Raw genomic sequence first — 13,355 nt, 5'->3', positions numbered from 1 at the left:
TCCATACATACAGTAGTCCATAGGACTGCAAAATGTATTATATTTTGTATTATCTAGGGTCTTTTTAGGATTCTTGGGCTCAGGGCTATATACAGTGCCCTCCACTATTATTGGCACCCCTGTTTAAGATGTGGTCGAGGACTTCCAAAAATTCTCCTTTTTTTTAAACAACATAGAACCCAAATGCAAAAAAAGAGACAAATCCAACCTTTTATTTAAGTACGTTACTTTGGTGGTTAAAAAAAAAATCACACATTTAGAAAAAAAAAAACTTGAAATCATGTGTCCCACAATTATTGGCACCCCTAACAATTCCGCTGAAAATTTTAATTGATTTTTTTTTAAATATTTTTTTCTGTAGTTGCTAAAGTTGGTCAGGGTATCTAGGAACTTTTAATTAGTAATTCATGACTTCCTGTTTCCCTGGGGTATAAATATGACGTGACACAGAGGCCTAATTCTCTTACCCATTTGTCAACATGGCAAAGACAAGAGAACACACCATTCAAGTAAGGCAGATTTGTGTCGACCTTCATAAGTCAGGCAATGGCTACAAGAAAATAGCCACTCGCCTTAACTTGCCCGTATCTACAGTCAGAGGAATCATTAAGAAGTTTAAAACAACTGGAACAGTGACAAACAAGGCTGGAAGAGGTCCCAAGTTTATCTTGCCACAACGCACAGTGAGGAGGATGGTAAGAGAAGTAAAAAAAAGTCCTAAGCTCACTGTCACAGAATTGCATCAAAGAGTGGCATCTTGGGGTCACAAAGTCTCCAAAACAACCATCAGACGCTCTCTACATGCCAACAAGCTGTTTGGGAGGCATGCAAGGAAAAAGCCTTTTCTCATTAACACTCACAAACGTAAACGTCTGGAGTTTGCTAAGCGGCACTGGGACTTCAACTGGGATCGTGTGCTTTGGTCAGATGTGACTAAGATTGAGCTTTTTGGCAACAAACACTCTAAGTGGGTCTGGCGTAAAACAAAAGATGAGTATGCCGAAAAGCACCTCATGCCCACCGTGAAGTATGGTGGAGGATCTGTGATGCTGTGGGCCTGTTTCTCTTCCAAAGGCCCTGGGAACCTTGTTAGGGTGCATGGCATTATGAACGCTTTGAACTACCAGGACATTTTAAATAAAAACCTGATGGCCTCTGCCAGAAAGCTGAAGATGGGTCGTCATTGGGTCTTTCAGCAGGATAATGATCCAAAACATGTGGCAAAATCTACACAAAAATGGTTCAGCAGTCACAAACTCAAGGTCCTCCCATGGCCATCTCAGTCCCCAGACCTCAACCCAATCGAAAACCTGTGGGGCGAGCTAAAGAGGAGAGTGCATAAGAGAGGACCCAGGACACTGGATGATCTAGAAAGATTGTGCAAAGAAGAATGGTCAAAGATCCCTCTCTCTGTGTTCTCCAATCTTGTGAAATGTTATAGGAGGAGATTAAGTGCTGTCTTGTTGGCAAAAGGGGGTTGTACAAAATATTAACATCAGGGGTGCCAATAATTGTGGGACACATGATTTAAAGTTTTTTTTTTTCTAAATGTGTGATTTTTTTTTTTTTACACCAAAGTAATGTACTTAAATAAAAGGTTGGATTTTTCTCTTTATTTGCATTTGGGTTCTATGTTGTTTAAAAAAAAAAGAGAATTTTTGGAAGTCCTCGACCACATCTTAAACAGGGGTGCCAATAATTGTGGAGGGCACTGTATGTCTGAATTCCACACTTCCATGAAGTCAGCGGCAGTATTGGCACAGTTAACACGCGCCCCTCTCCCACCCTCTCTCTTCCTTCCTTCCTGCTTCAGGGATGTCAAATTGTGGGTTTCGTGGCTGTAATTCCACAGAGCTATACTCTGGAAGAAAAAACACCTTTGTCCAGGTGATTGGTGCATGGCCATGGTAAGGGAAAATTAACCATTATGAAATCTAGAGTACCTTCTTGCTTTCATACTGATCGTGTTTGGCTGCAATCAGTCGTTAATGTTTAGTGTGTTTATCCTTTGGGCCTGCATACCACCAATCAGGAGCCTGGTCTGTATGGAGACTCCGTTGCCCTGAGAACCGGAGCAGTGTGTTGTAGGATTCAATGATGCGTCTATAACAGAGGTCAGGGGTCATTGGAGAGTGCAGAGTTTACATATTTCAGGTTCCAGTCATGGATGCACAAACACACACACACACTCTTCCACATCCAACCATACAAGCACACAAACAAAATATAAAGCAATGCTCTTGAGTGAAGATGCTTCAAAGCTCTTTTCATTCAACTGACAGTTTATGGTATCCACTTAGATTACATTTAGGATCAATATAGTGATTTTGATTGATAATACCATTTTTTTAGACATTGAATGGTTCAATCAATTACACTTGCCACGTGTCACTTTTAATTACAAACTCACAGAATAATACAGTGTCACAAATAAAACAATCACTATTTGTTTAAAACTATTAGTGGAAACTATAGAGATACAATTTTGAAAATACAGCTTGTCATATTAAAGTGAAAACTACCAGCATAAATTCAACTAAACATTCATCCTCTTAATCTGGGACTGCCCTCTTGTGGAAGATTTGTCCCAGCATTACACACAAATTCAAATGTCACTGCCCCAAAGGGATTTTGTTACAATAACAATAACACAGCATATACACCTTTAATAACACTAATAGAAAAAGATACATGATACTCTGACCCAAGATTGGGCTCTACATCTGATTCAATTATTTTCAATTAGCAAGGCTTTTGGAAGTCTAATAACAGTAGTTATATTACCTATAGTAATAGCTAATACTTATTTAATAATATTTGTTTTCCCTTCACCTGTTTATTGGTGAGATAGGTAGGTAACTGTGTGGTCCCTCAAGCTCCTCCAGGTCATCTAGGAGCAGAGCTGGATGGTTGAGGGAGAGAACATGGGCAGAGTAAGCCTGGTGGATCTGGGCCAGGTTGAACATATACCTGACCCCTGCCAGGTGCCGTAGGTGACCCCGCGCTCTCTGTCCATCGTGGGCCGCAGAGACTTTCACCACCTGTGGACAAAGGGACAGGAAAGTGAAGTCATAGGTGTGTATGAGAAATATCAACCTCAGACATTTTGTTCTACATTTTTATCCCTGACTTTTGCTGACAATGTGACCCTGACCAGGAACAACTCAGCATTACTCATTAGTACTCATTAGCCAGTGTAATGAAGAATTAGCCTGACCTCAAGAGACTCAGATTCCTCCTCTTGGTCTCTGAGTCGTCTGGTAGAGTGTTCTCTCAGGGCGTCCCACACGGCCTCAGCACTCACCTCATCTGTCACACAATTAATCAATCAAATGTATTTTATAAAGCCCTTTTTACAGTAGTTGTCACAAAGTGCTTTACTGATCCCTAGCCTAAAACCCCAAAGAGCAAGCAATGCAGAGACAGAAGCACAGTGGCTAGGAAAAACTCCCTAGAAGACAGGAACCTAGGAAGAAACCTAGAGAGGAACCAGGCTCCGAGGGTTAGTTCTTCTGGCCACACAACACAATAAGTACATGACACCGACACACGCTGGTCACATGAAAAGCTATAGACATCACACTGCAAGACACTAGATGGCAATAAGTACATTAGCAGTGGGAATTAGTCTGTTGAACCACTAGGCTAGATAATGGGACTTTTCAGAAAGGTGAAATGGCGGACATCACAGTGCTTGCTTAGCCGGCCCGTACCACTTCCTCCTGCTTACACAGAGACTAGAACACACTTGAGTGCCCTCTTGAAATGTTCTAACCAGTTGCGCCACCAAAAAAGGAACATTTGCATACAACATTGTCACCTAAAAGGGAAGATGTACTTTTATATTATACCAGTTACCTCCCATGTTCTTCATCAGTAGTATGTACCAGGCAGGCGAGGACGTGTGGACAGGAGACGGGTTGAGGAAGTACTCAGCTGTCTCTTTCCCGAACAGCCTACAGAGAGACAGCAGCTGATCAAACACACACACAAACACACACACCATGCCTTCAGTATATCAACCCATACTTTGCATCACACAAACACTTCCATCCAATTAATATTGCCCACATATAAAAGTGCAGGGTTGTGTGGATTGTATGATACCCACAGAGATTAATGAATGCATTCAGAAACAATGACTTGAGAATACATACAATTCACACCCATAAACACTAACAATTAGCTGTAAGTAAACAGATATAATAGGTACATTTAACATCCACAGAGTATGCATATGGTTCCAATATACTGTATGTGCATCATACAGATCTGCACTCACTTACTTAAACCCAAAGAAACACACAAACATCCAGTACCTGTGCAGGTAGAGACGGTAGTCCTGTTCAGTGCCAGCCCCATTGTTTGGTTCAGACGGGCTGTGACTGGTCCCCAGAACATCTGTCTCAGTACCCTGTGTGCTCATATCGACAGGGAAGCTGAACAAGCACAGGGATGGAGTCCTCAGTCAACACCATATTATTTGTATTTGGTTAAATGTATTAGTTCTGTCATTTCCAACTCATCGGTCTTCTATAATCTATACCCAGGGTAACAGCAACAAAGATAAACATCAAAGTAATCACACATCAGAGATCATGCACTCCCTCATCTCTCCCGTCTACAGGAAGAATTACACAATCAAATCCCTAGCTGTTCTGTCCTCATTCAACACTGTGCTCATTATCACATGAAATAGAGAGGTGACATGACCTCACCAATTTAAACAGATAGCGAATAGGTAAAACCTACCTGTGTATTAAGTGATGAAAGCTGCTATGCGGGGCTTTGTGTGTGCAGTTTGCTGCTGGGCTGTTTTTACGAAACAGAGAAACGCCTCCGTTTCACACCAGTGGTCAGTGTAGGGACACTGCATCTCTCAGCAGCTCCACAGGGCCCTGTTACTCCAGGGGCAGCGGGTTGTTGTGACGCCCATAGAGAGGTGATGGTTGCCAGGCGGCGGGGAGCACCTGATTCCCATTGATGGAAGAGAATAAAAAAGCTCTCCTGACTCTCAATCGCTCTCTCTCACTTCCAGAGAGACCTCCATCTGACAGGATGCGTGTGTGTGTCTGTTCCAGTCTAATTATTTACCAAGACTGTGCGCCCAAACTCGCCCTGTTAATCCCAAACCAAATCACTAGTCAAAGGGTAACAGAAGAAATACATTAGTGAGAGACGACAAAAGAGGGGGGTGAGAAAGTAATCTTACATTACAGGCTGAGTAAGAGAGCCTAATGCTTATTGGAAGAAAAACACAACATGCAGTGAATACCATCATTTAATTTTTTAAGCAACAGAAAAACCATTAGTCCGATTTGTCACACAATTAGCATACAGACTCTCACATGCAAACGCTCTGTTTTGATCCACCCCATTTTCTCCAAGACATTAAATGTAACCATTTAAATTAAATGTTAGACCAGTAATTTCATATATCTGCCCCTCTATAAATACATTAAAACATCTACCTAGCCCTAAGCAGAGTTGTCATACCATGAGATTCTTGAGATGGCTGGAACAGTTTGATGGCTGAGGTCTCTCTCCCTCTCTGTGTTGACTAAGGGGTGCCATGCCTTTCAACATAACTGATTTTAAATGGTGCTAGAAAGCCCCAGTCCACTCTGAACACCAGAGGAAATCAGTCATGCTGGGAAAAGGCAAAGGTCACAGATCCCATGCAGCATCTGTCACATCCCTGGAAAGTGGAAACAGAAGGGGGGAGAGGGGAAAGTGGGCCAAATTAAAGACCAGCAATAGTCTAAACGAAAATGTGACTATAGTCGGTAAAGAAATGTATGCCCATTTATAAGTGTCTTACAATAAACTGTGTAGATGTTTGATGATCATTATGTTTTTATTACCAACAGAGAAGATTTAGGGAAAGGGGGATACCTAGTCAGTTGTACAACTGAATGCATTCAACTGAAATGTGTCTTCCGCATTTAACCCAACCCCTCTGAATCAGAGAGGTGTGGGAAGATGCATTTGTCTCAATGTTATGTCCTATAATTAACAGTAATATCAAAATTAATATTAAGTCATTTTGGCTTGGCTAATCTCTCAGTTTCTGTCTGTCTATCTGTGTGTCTCTCTCCTGTGTCCACTCCCTTGCAGAGCACTTACATAGGTCAGACTGAGGTCGGGAGGATGTGAAGGGGTTACCTCCAGTGGGCATTCCCATGAGCTGGTGTCAGTTAGCTTTTCCCTCCAAAATATGGGGTGATTGTGGGGCCATCCGTACCCCTGCAGTAGCCCCCCGTCATGTGGGGGGGGGGGGGGGGGGTCAGAGGACACTGCACCATGTCATAACAGGTTAGCCACGGGCCGCTGCAGCTCAAAGCAGGGTCCCTGCAAGAGAACACGACATTGAAGAGGAACATACACAGGCACACAAATCACACCATCACATACAGTATTCAGTGCCTTCAAAAAGTATTCAGACCCCTTGACTTTTTCCACATTTTGTTACGTTACAGCCTTATTCTAAAATTGATTAAAATTGGGTTTTTTCCCCCGTCATCAATCTACACACAATACCCCACAATGAGAAAGCAAAAAAGGTTTAGACATTTTTGCTAATTTATAATTTAAGAATGATGGAGGGCACTGTGTTCTTGGGGACTTTTAATGCTGCAGACATTTTTTGGTACCCTTCCCCAGATCCGTGCCTCGACACAATCCTGTCTCTGAGCTCTACGGACAATTCCTTAGACCTCATGGTTTGGTTTTTGCTCTGACATGCACTGTCAACTGTGGGATCTTTTTATAGACAGTTGTGTGCCTTTCCAAATCATGTCCAATCAATTGAATTTACCACAGGTGGACTCCAATCAAGTTGTAGAAACATCTCAAGGATGATCAATGGAAAGAGGATGCAACCGAGCTCAATTTTGAGTCTCATAGCAAAGGGTCTGAATACTTATGTAAATGAGGTATTTCTGTTTTCTATTTTTAATCAATTTGGTACAATTTCTAAAACCTGTTTTCACTTTGTCATTATGGGGTATTGTGTGTAGATTGCTGAGGATTTTTTTATTTAATCCATTTTAGAATAAGGCTGTAACGTAACAAAATGTGGAAAAAGTCAACATATAGAAACCAAGGTCATCCATATAGGTGCGCTGAGGAGAGAATGAATAAGGAGGATTCATTCCGGAAGGATGCCAATAATGAAAGATCTGAGGGTGGAGAAAATCTAAAGAAATCTATGGGGCTCATTACTATCACCCAAAATATATAATTATCTCTCGATGAATCACTCAACTAGTTCAATCTCATTTCATTGTCAATCGTTGCCTGTACTCATATTAAATGGTTATTCACAGGCAGTGTCTCGCCCTAAAAACTTGCCCCACCACTGCCGCTCCCTGGGGAGTGTTCTCATCTCCACGTGGTGACAAAGACAGGTTGTGATGGGGGAGGGCAGGAGATCTAGGGCGGTGGTCTCAAATTATAACACCCTGGCTACCAGCATGTCCAGCATAGCATTGTGTACAGTATATTTTAGGACAAACCCATTTAAAGTGACCATCAATACTTTATTATTACTGTTATTTAGCCAGTAGCTATCGCACATTTGACAAAATGATGCAAAAGTAGGCTACATTTATCATAATAATTTCACATTGATTGAAGTGCACTCAAGGTTTTTTTCAAAGGCTGCTAGGACAAAACAATTAAGACGATTCTAACAACCTAGCAATTACACACCACAGATATTTCAGTAAAAACACATCTCTCCCTCTTATGCTGTCAAAAATAATGGTATGGGCAGGGCCAATAATGGTTATTTAGTCTTTTTAATCCTTCATACACAGTATGTTGGTCTACATCCTGTTCTGTGCTATTTAAACATGCAAAAGCAAATAAGTAACTTCAGTTACTACATGTCCATGGATAAATACTATTTGATCTGCACCCAAATGCTGTTGTTGTACATTAGAAAAGTGAGTAATTGGACCATGCATCTCATCATTCTATCCTTGTTTCATATAATTATCTATAGATAGAATATCATTTGTGAAACAGGGAGGGAGATCAATTTCAACTTGCCCTCCATAACTTGTCCATCATACCTTTCCATCTCTCACAATGAGCAGTAACCACCATGTGAGCCTCCCTTAGAGACCATGACTAACAACACCCCAGCCTCATATATCTATAGTTAGAATATCATTACATTTGTGAAACAGAGAGAGAAACAATTTAAACTTGTCCATCATACCTTTAATGTTAATCTCTCACAATAACCACCATGTGAGACTCACTTAGAGGCCATGGCTATAATCAAACAAACAAACCCTTGTAAGGAAGACAGTGGAGGAATATTGATTCTATGAAAATAATCAACTCTAAAACAACACCCAACTTCATTTTCTCTCAGACAGCCACCTCTTGTCTTGCCCAGTACAGAATCAAACACCCTACACAAAGCAGCAGCATGCCATGGCAACACACACTGTGCCACCCCTGTGACTCACACACATTTCTTGATGGCACACCGCTGGTATTGTTCTGAGAAAAGCCTCGGAATGGTGACCTACAACTGAACTATCTAATGAATGACACCTGTGTTTTAATATCCAACTACAGCTCACTGCAACTCTGCCAACGTGCTATGGTGAGAGGATATAGTCCTTCTTGCCTATACTGTTACTGTCCTACATGGATGGATACACATAGACTTTAATGACTAAATACGACCTCATTTTCATATTTAGCTAGAACTGGATATCCTAGAAGAGAGGCATGTACTTACTCCTTGATGCAGTAGGCAGAGAGGTGGCGGTGGTGTCTGAGCTTTGCCCCGTGGCGTGGGCAGGGTGCACCAGAACAGGGCCAGTGCCAGGTCAAACCACTCAGCAGCTCTGACACAGTGACACTACACTAAAGGGAGAGGGGGTGGGGGGAGGAAGGAAGGAAAGGGGGGTAGCAGAGATTTAACGAGAGGGACAATATAGAAATGGACAGTAGAGAACACGGAAAAGATTAGGAAAAGTGTAAACTAGTATTTGTGAGAAATTGTTTCCAAAGGAGACAGATGGATGAAGCAGGCGGTGAAGGAGCGAGCTAAGCAACCAGGGTCGTTAAAAGAGGGCATAAAATAGAGGGAGGAGGAGAGTAGAGGAGGCAGGTCCATGCTGGCTAAGACATGTGGCAGAGATGCTGTCTGACAGTTAGTTAGACAGGCCCGACTGGAGGAAATGCCACCCCCTCCCCTCTGAGCTGCTCCCCTTCACTACACCACTGTACCGCTAAGTGCCCTGGTCCTACTATCCCATGCAGGCTCTCTGTGAGGCTCCACCCACACAGTTTTAATTGCCTCTCAAAATGAGGGTTTCTGAGAAACAATCCCTACCTGCGCCATGCTGCCATATTGCCTGTCACTATTGTAGGCCTACACATACAAGTGCAGGACAAACACATACACAAATAGATTAGACCCCCTCACACACACACTACATTGTATATCCTTACAACTATACATGCATAACCTCACTAATGTACATGCATAACCCCACTATCTCTCACTTATTTTACTCACTTTCCATACTAACACTCACCTGTCACATATCGCTCCGGCGTTCGAGGTCACCGGTCGTGGGATTCATCATTACGCGCACCTGCACGTCATCATCAGGCACACCTGGACTCAATCACCTTCCTGATTACATTTACATTTACATTTACGTCATTTAGCAGACGCTCTTATCCAGAGCGACTTACAAATAGGTGCATTCACCTTATAGCCAGTGGGATAACCACTTTACAATGTAAGAGCTTTTTTTTTTTTTTGGGGGGGGGGGGGGGTGGGGGGTAGGAGTAAAGGGTGGGGGGGGGGGGGGGGTAGAAGGATTACTTTATCCTATCCCAAGTATTCCTTAAAGAGGTGGGGTTTCAAATGTCTCCGGAAGGTGGTGAGTGACTCCGCTGTCCTGGCGTCGTGAGGGAGCTTGTTCCACCATTGGGGTGCCAGAGCAGCGAACAGTTTTGACTGGGCTGAGCGGAAACTATGCTTCCGCAGAGGTAGGGGAGCCAGCAGGCCAGAGGTGGATGAACGCAGTGCCCTCGTTTGGGTGTAGGGACTGATCAGAGCTTGAAGGTACGGAGGTGCCGTTCCCCTCACAGCTCCGTAGGCAAGCACCATGGTCTTGTAGCAGATGCGAGCTTCAACTGGGAGCCAGTGGAGTGTGCGGAGGAGCGGGGTGACGTGAGAGAACTTGGGAAGGTTGAACACCAGACGGGCTGCGGCATTCTGGATGAGTTGTAGGCGTTTAATGGCTTTAGTTGTGTGTCGTCAGCGTAGCAATGATAGGAGAGGCCATGTGAGGATATGACAGTGCCAAGTGACTTTGTGTATATCGAGAATAGGAGAGGGCCTAGAACTGAGCCCTGGGGGACACCAGTGGTGAGAGCACGTGGTGCGGAGACAGCTTCTCGCCACGCCACTTGGTAGGAGCGACCGGTCAGGTAGGACTCAATCCAAGAGTGAGCCGCGCCGGAGATGCCCAGCTCGGAGAGGGTGGAGAGGAGGATCTGATGGTTCACAGTATCAAAGGCAGCAGACAGGTCTAGAAGGACAAGAGCAGAGGAGAGAGAGTTAGCTTTAGCAGTGCGGAGAGCCTCCGTGACACAGAGAAGAGCAGTCTCAGTTGAATGACCAGTCTTGAAACCTGACTGGTTTGGATCAAGAAGGTCATTCTGAGAGAGATAGCAAGAGAGTTGGCTAAAGACGGCACGCTCAATAGTTTTGGAGAGAAAAGAAAAAAGGGATACTGGTCTGTAGCTGTTGACATCAGAGGGATCGAGTGTTGGTTTTTTGAGAAGGGGTGCAACTCTTGCTCTCTTGAAGACGGAAGGGACATAGCCAGCGGTCAAGGATGAGTTGATCAGCGAGGTGAGGTAAGGGAGAAGGTCACCGGAGATGGTCTGGAGAAGAGAGGAGGGGATAGGGTCAAGCGGGCAGGTTGTTGGGCGGCCTGCCATCACAAGTCGCAAGATTTTATCTGGAGAGAGAGGGGAGAAAGAAGTCAAAGCATAGGGTAGGGCAGTGTGAGCAGGACCAGCAGTGTCATTTGACTTAACAAACGAGGATCGGATGTCGTCAACCTTCTTTTCAAAATGGTTGACGAAGTCATCCACAGAGAGGGGGGGGGGGGGGGATTCAGCAGGGAGGAGAATGTGGCAAAGAGCTTCCTAGGGTTAGAGGCGGATGCTTGGAATTTAGAGTGGTAGAAAGTGGCCTTAGCAGCAGAAACAGATGAAGAAAATGTAGAGAGGAGGGAGTGAAAAGATGCCAGGTCCGCAGGGAGTCTAGTTTTCTTCCATTTCCGCTCAGCTGCCCGGAGCTCTGTTCTGTGAGCTCGCAATGAGTCATCAAGCCACGGAGCTGGAGGGGAGGACCGAGCCGGCCGGGAGGATAGGGGACATAGAGAGTCAAAGGATGCAGAAAGGGAGGAGTGGAGGGTTGAGGAGGCAGAATCAGGAGATTGGAGGGAGAAGGATTGAGCAGAGGGAAGAGATGATAGGATGGAAGAGGAGAGAGTAGCGGGAGAGAGAGAGCGAAGGTTGCGACGGCGCATTACCATCTGTGTAGGGGCAGAGTGAGTAGTGTTGGAGGAGAGGGAGAGAGAAAAGGATACAAAGTAGTGGTCGGAGACTTGGAGGGGAGTTGCAGTGAGATTAGTAGAAGAACAGCATCTAGTGAAGATGAGGTCAAGCGTATTGCCTGCCTTGTGAGTAGGGGGGGACGGTGAGAGGGTGAGGTCAAAAGAGGAGAGGAGTGGAAAGAAGGAGGCAGAGAGAAATGAGTCAAATGTAGACGTAGGGAGGTTGAAATCCCCCAGAACTGTGAGGGGTGAGCCATCCTCAGGAAAGGAACTTATCAAGATTACCTCCCCTATATATGTCACTCCCTTTGGTTTCTTCTCTAAACGTTATTGACTCTGTGTTTGTGGTTCATGTCCGTACGCTACTTGTGTTTCTTGTTTTGTTTCATTTATTATTAAATTCACTCCCTGTACTTGCTTCCCGACTACCAGCGTTACATCACCAAAGTACCCACGGTCAGAAATTAATGGTAAATAATTTATTGTGTCATTCTGGAGTCACTTTTATTGTAAATAAGAATATAATATGTTTCTAAACACTTATATATTCATGTGGATTCTACACTGAACAAAAATATAAACACAACATGTAAAGTGTTGGTCGCATGTTTCATGAGCTGAAATAAAAATTCCCAGAAATTTTCCACACACACAAAAAGCGTATTTCTCTCAAATGTTGTGCACAAATTTGTTTACATCGTTGTTAGTGAGCATTTCTCCTTTGCCAAGATAATCCAAGCCCCCTGACAGGTGTGGCACATCAAGAAGCTGATTAAACAGCATGATCATTACACAGGTGCACCTTGTGCTGGGGACAATAAAAGGCCACTCTAAAATGTGCAGTTTTGTCACACAACACAATGCCACAGATGTCTCAAGTTTTGAGGGAGCGTGCAATTGGCATGCTGACTGCAGGAATGTCCACCAGAGCCGTTGCCAGATAATTGAATGTTCATTTCTCTACCATAAGCTGCCTCCAACGTCATTTTAGAGAATTTGGCGGTACGTCCAACCGGCCTCACAACCGCAGACCACATTTAACCACGCCAGCCCAGGACCTCCACAACCGGCTTCTTCACCTGCGGGATCGTCTGAGGGGGGTGGGCTGCTGAGGAGTATTTCTGTCTATAATAAAGCCCTTTTGTGGGGAAAAACTCATACTGATTGGCTGGGCCTGGCTCCCCAGTGGGTGGGCCTGGCTGCCAAGTGAGTGGGCCTATGCCCTCCAAGACCCACCCATGGCTGCACCCCTGCCCAGTCATGTGAAATCCATAGATTAGGGCCTAATTTATTTATTTCAATTGACTTATTTCCTTATATGAACTGTAACTCAGTAAAAGCTTTGAAATTGTTGCATGTTGCATTTATATTTTTGTTCAGTATACCATGATTATGGATAGTCTTGAATGAATTGTGAATATTGATGATTGAGAAAGTTACAGACGCACAAATATCATACCCCCAAGACATGCTAACCTCTCACCATTACAATAACAGGGGAGGTAGGCATTTTTGGGGGTTATGATATTTGTGTGTCTATAACTTTCTCACTTATCATTATTCACGATTCATTCAGGATTATCCGTTATCATGGTAGCATCCACATGAATGTAGAAGTGTTTAGAAGCATATTCTATTCTTATTTACAATAAAAGTGACTCCAAAATGACACAATACATTATTTACCATTCATTTCTATTGGGCACAAAATAATCTGAAACACAAACAAAACAAACAGCGAAT

General features: G+C 43.7%; 1 protein-coding gene across 1 annotated transcript; it reads right to left on the bottom strand.

Moving 5' to 3' along the window:
- Positions 1–2,242: 2,242 nt before the first annotated feature.
- LOC311147807 (uncharacterized protein) lies at positions 2,243–5,585 on the bottom strand. Its single transcript, XM_084184597.1, has 5 exons — positions 4,753–5,585; positions 4,320–4,439; positions 3,859–3,956; positions 3,218–3,309; positions 2,243–3,041 (listed from the first exon to the last, which is right to left on the bottom strand). Exons 2-5 carry the CDS (start codon positions 4,424–4,426, stop codon positions 2,829–2,831), a joined length of 510 nt encoding a protein of 169 aa, XP_084040723.1. The 5' UTR covers positions 4,427–4,439; positions 4,753–5,585; the 3' UTR covers positions 2,243–2,828.
- Between the last annotated feature and the right edge of the window lie 7,770 nt (positions 5,586–13,355).

The sequence above is a fragment of the Coregonus lavaretus genome, assembly GCF_964263955.1.
Source record: "Coregonus lavaretus genome assembly, chromosome: 20".
NCBI classification, from domain to species: domain Eukaryota; kingdom Metazoa; phylum Chordata; class Actinopteri; order Salmoniformes; family Salmonidae; genus Coregonus; species Coregonus lavaretus.
The sequence above is the reverse complement of the archived record's forward strand: the minus strand, read 5'-3'. Positions and strand labels throughout refer to the sequence as shown.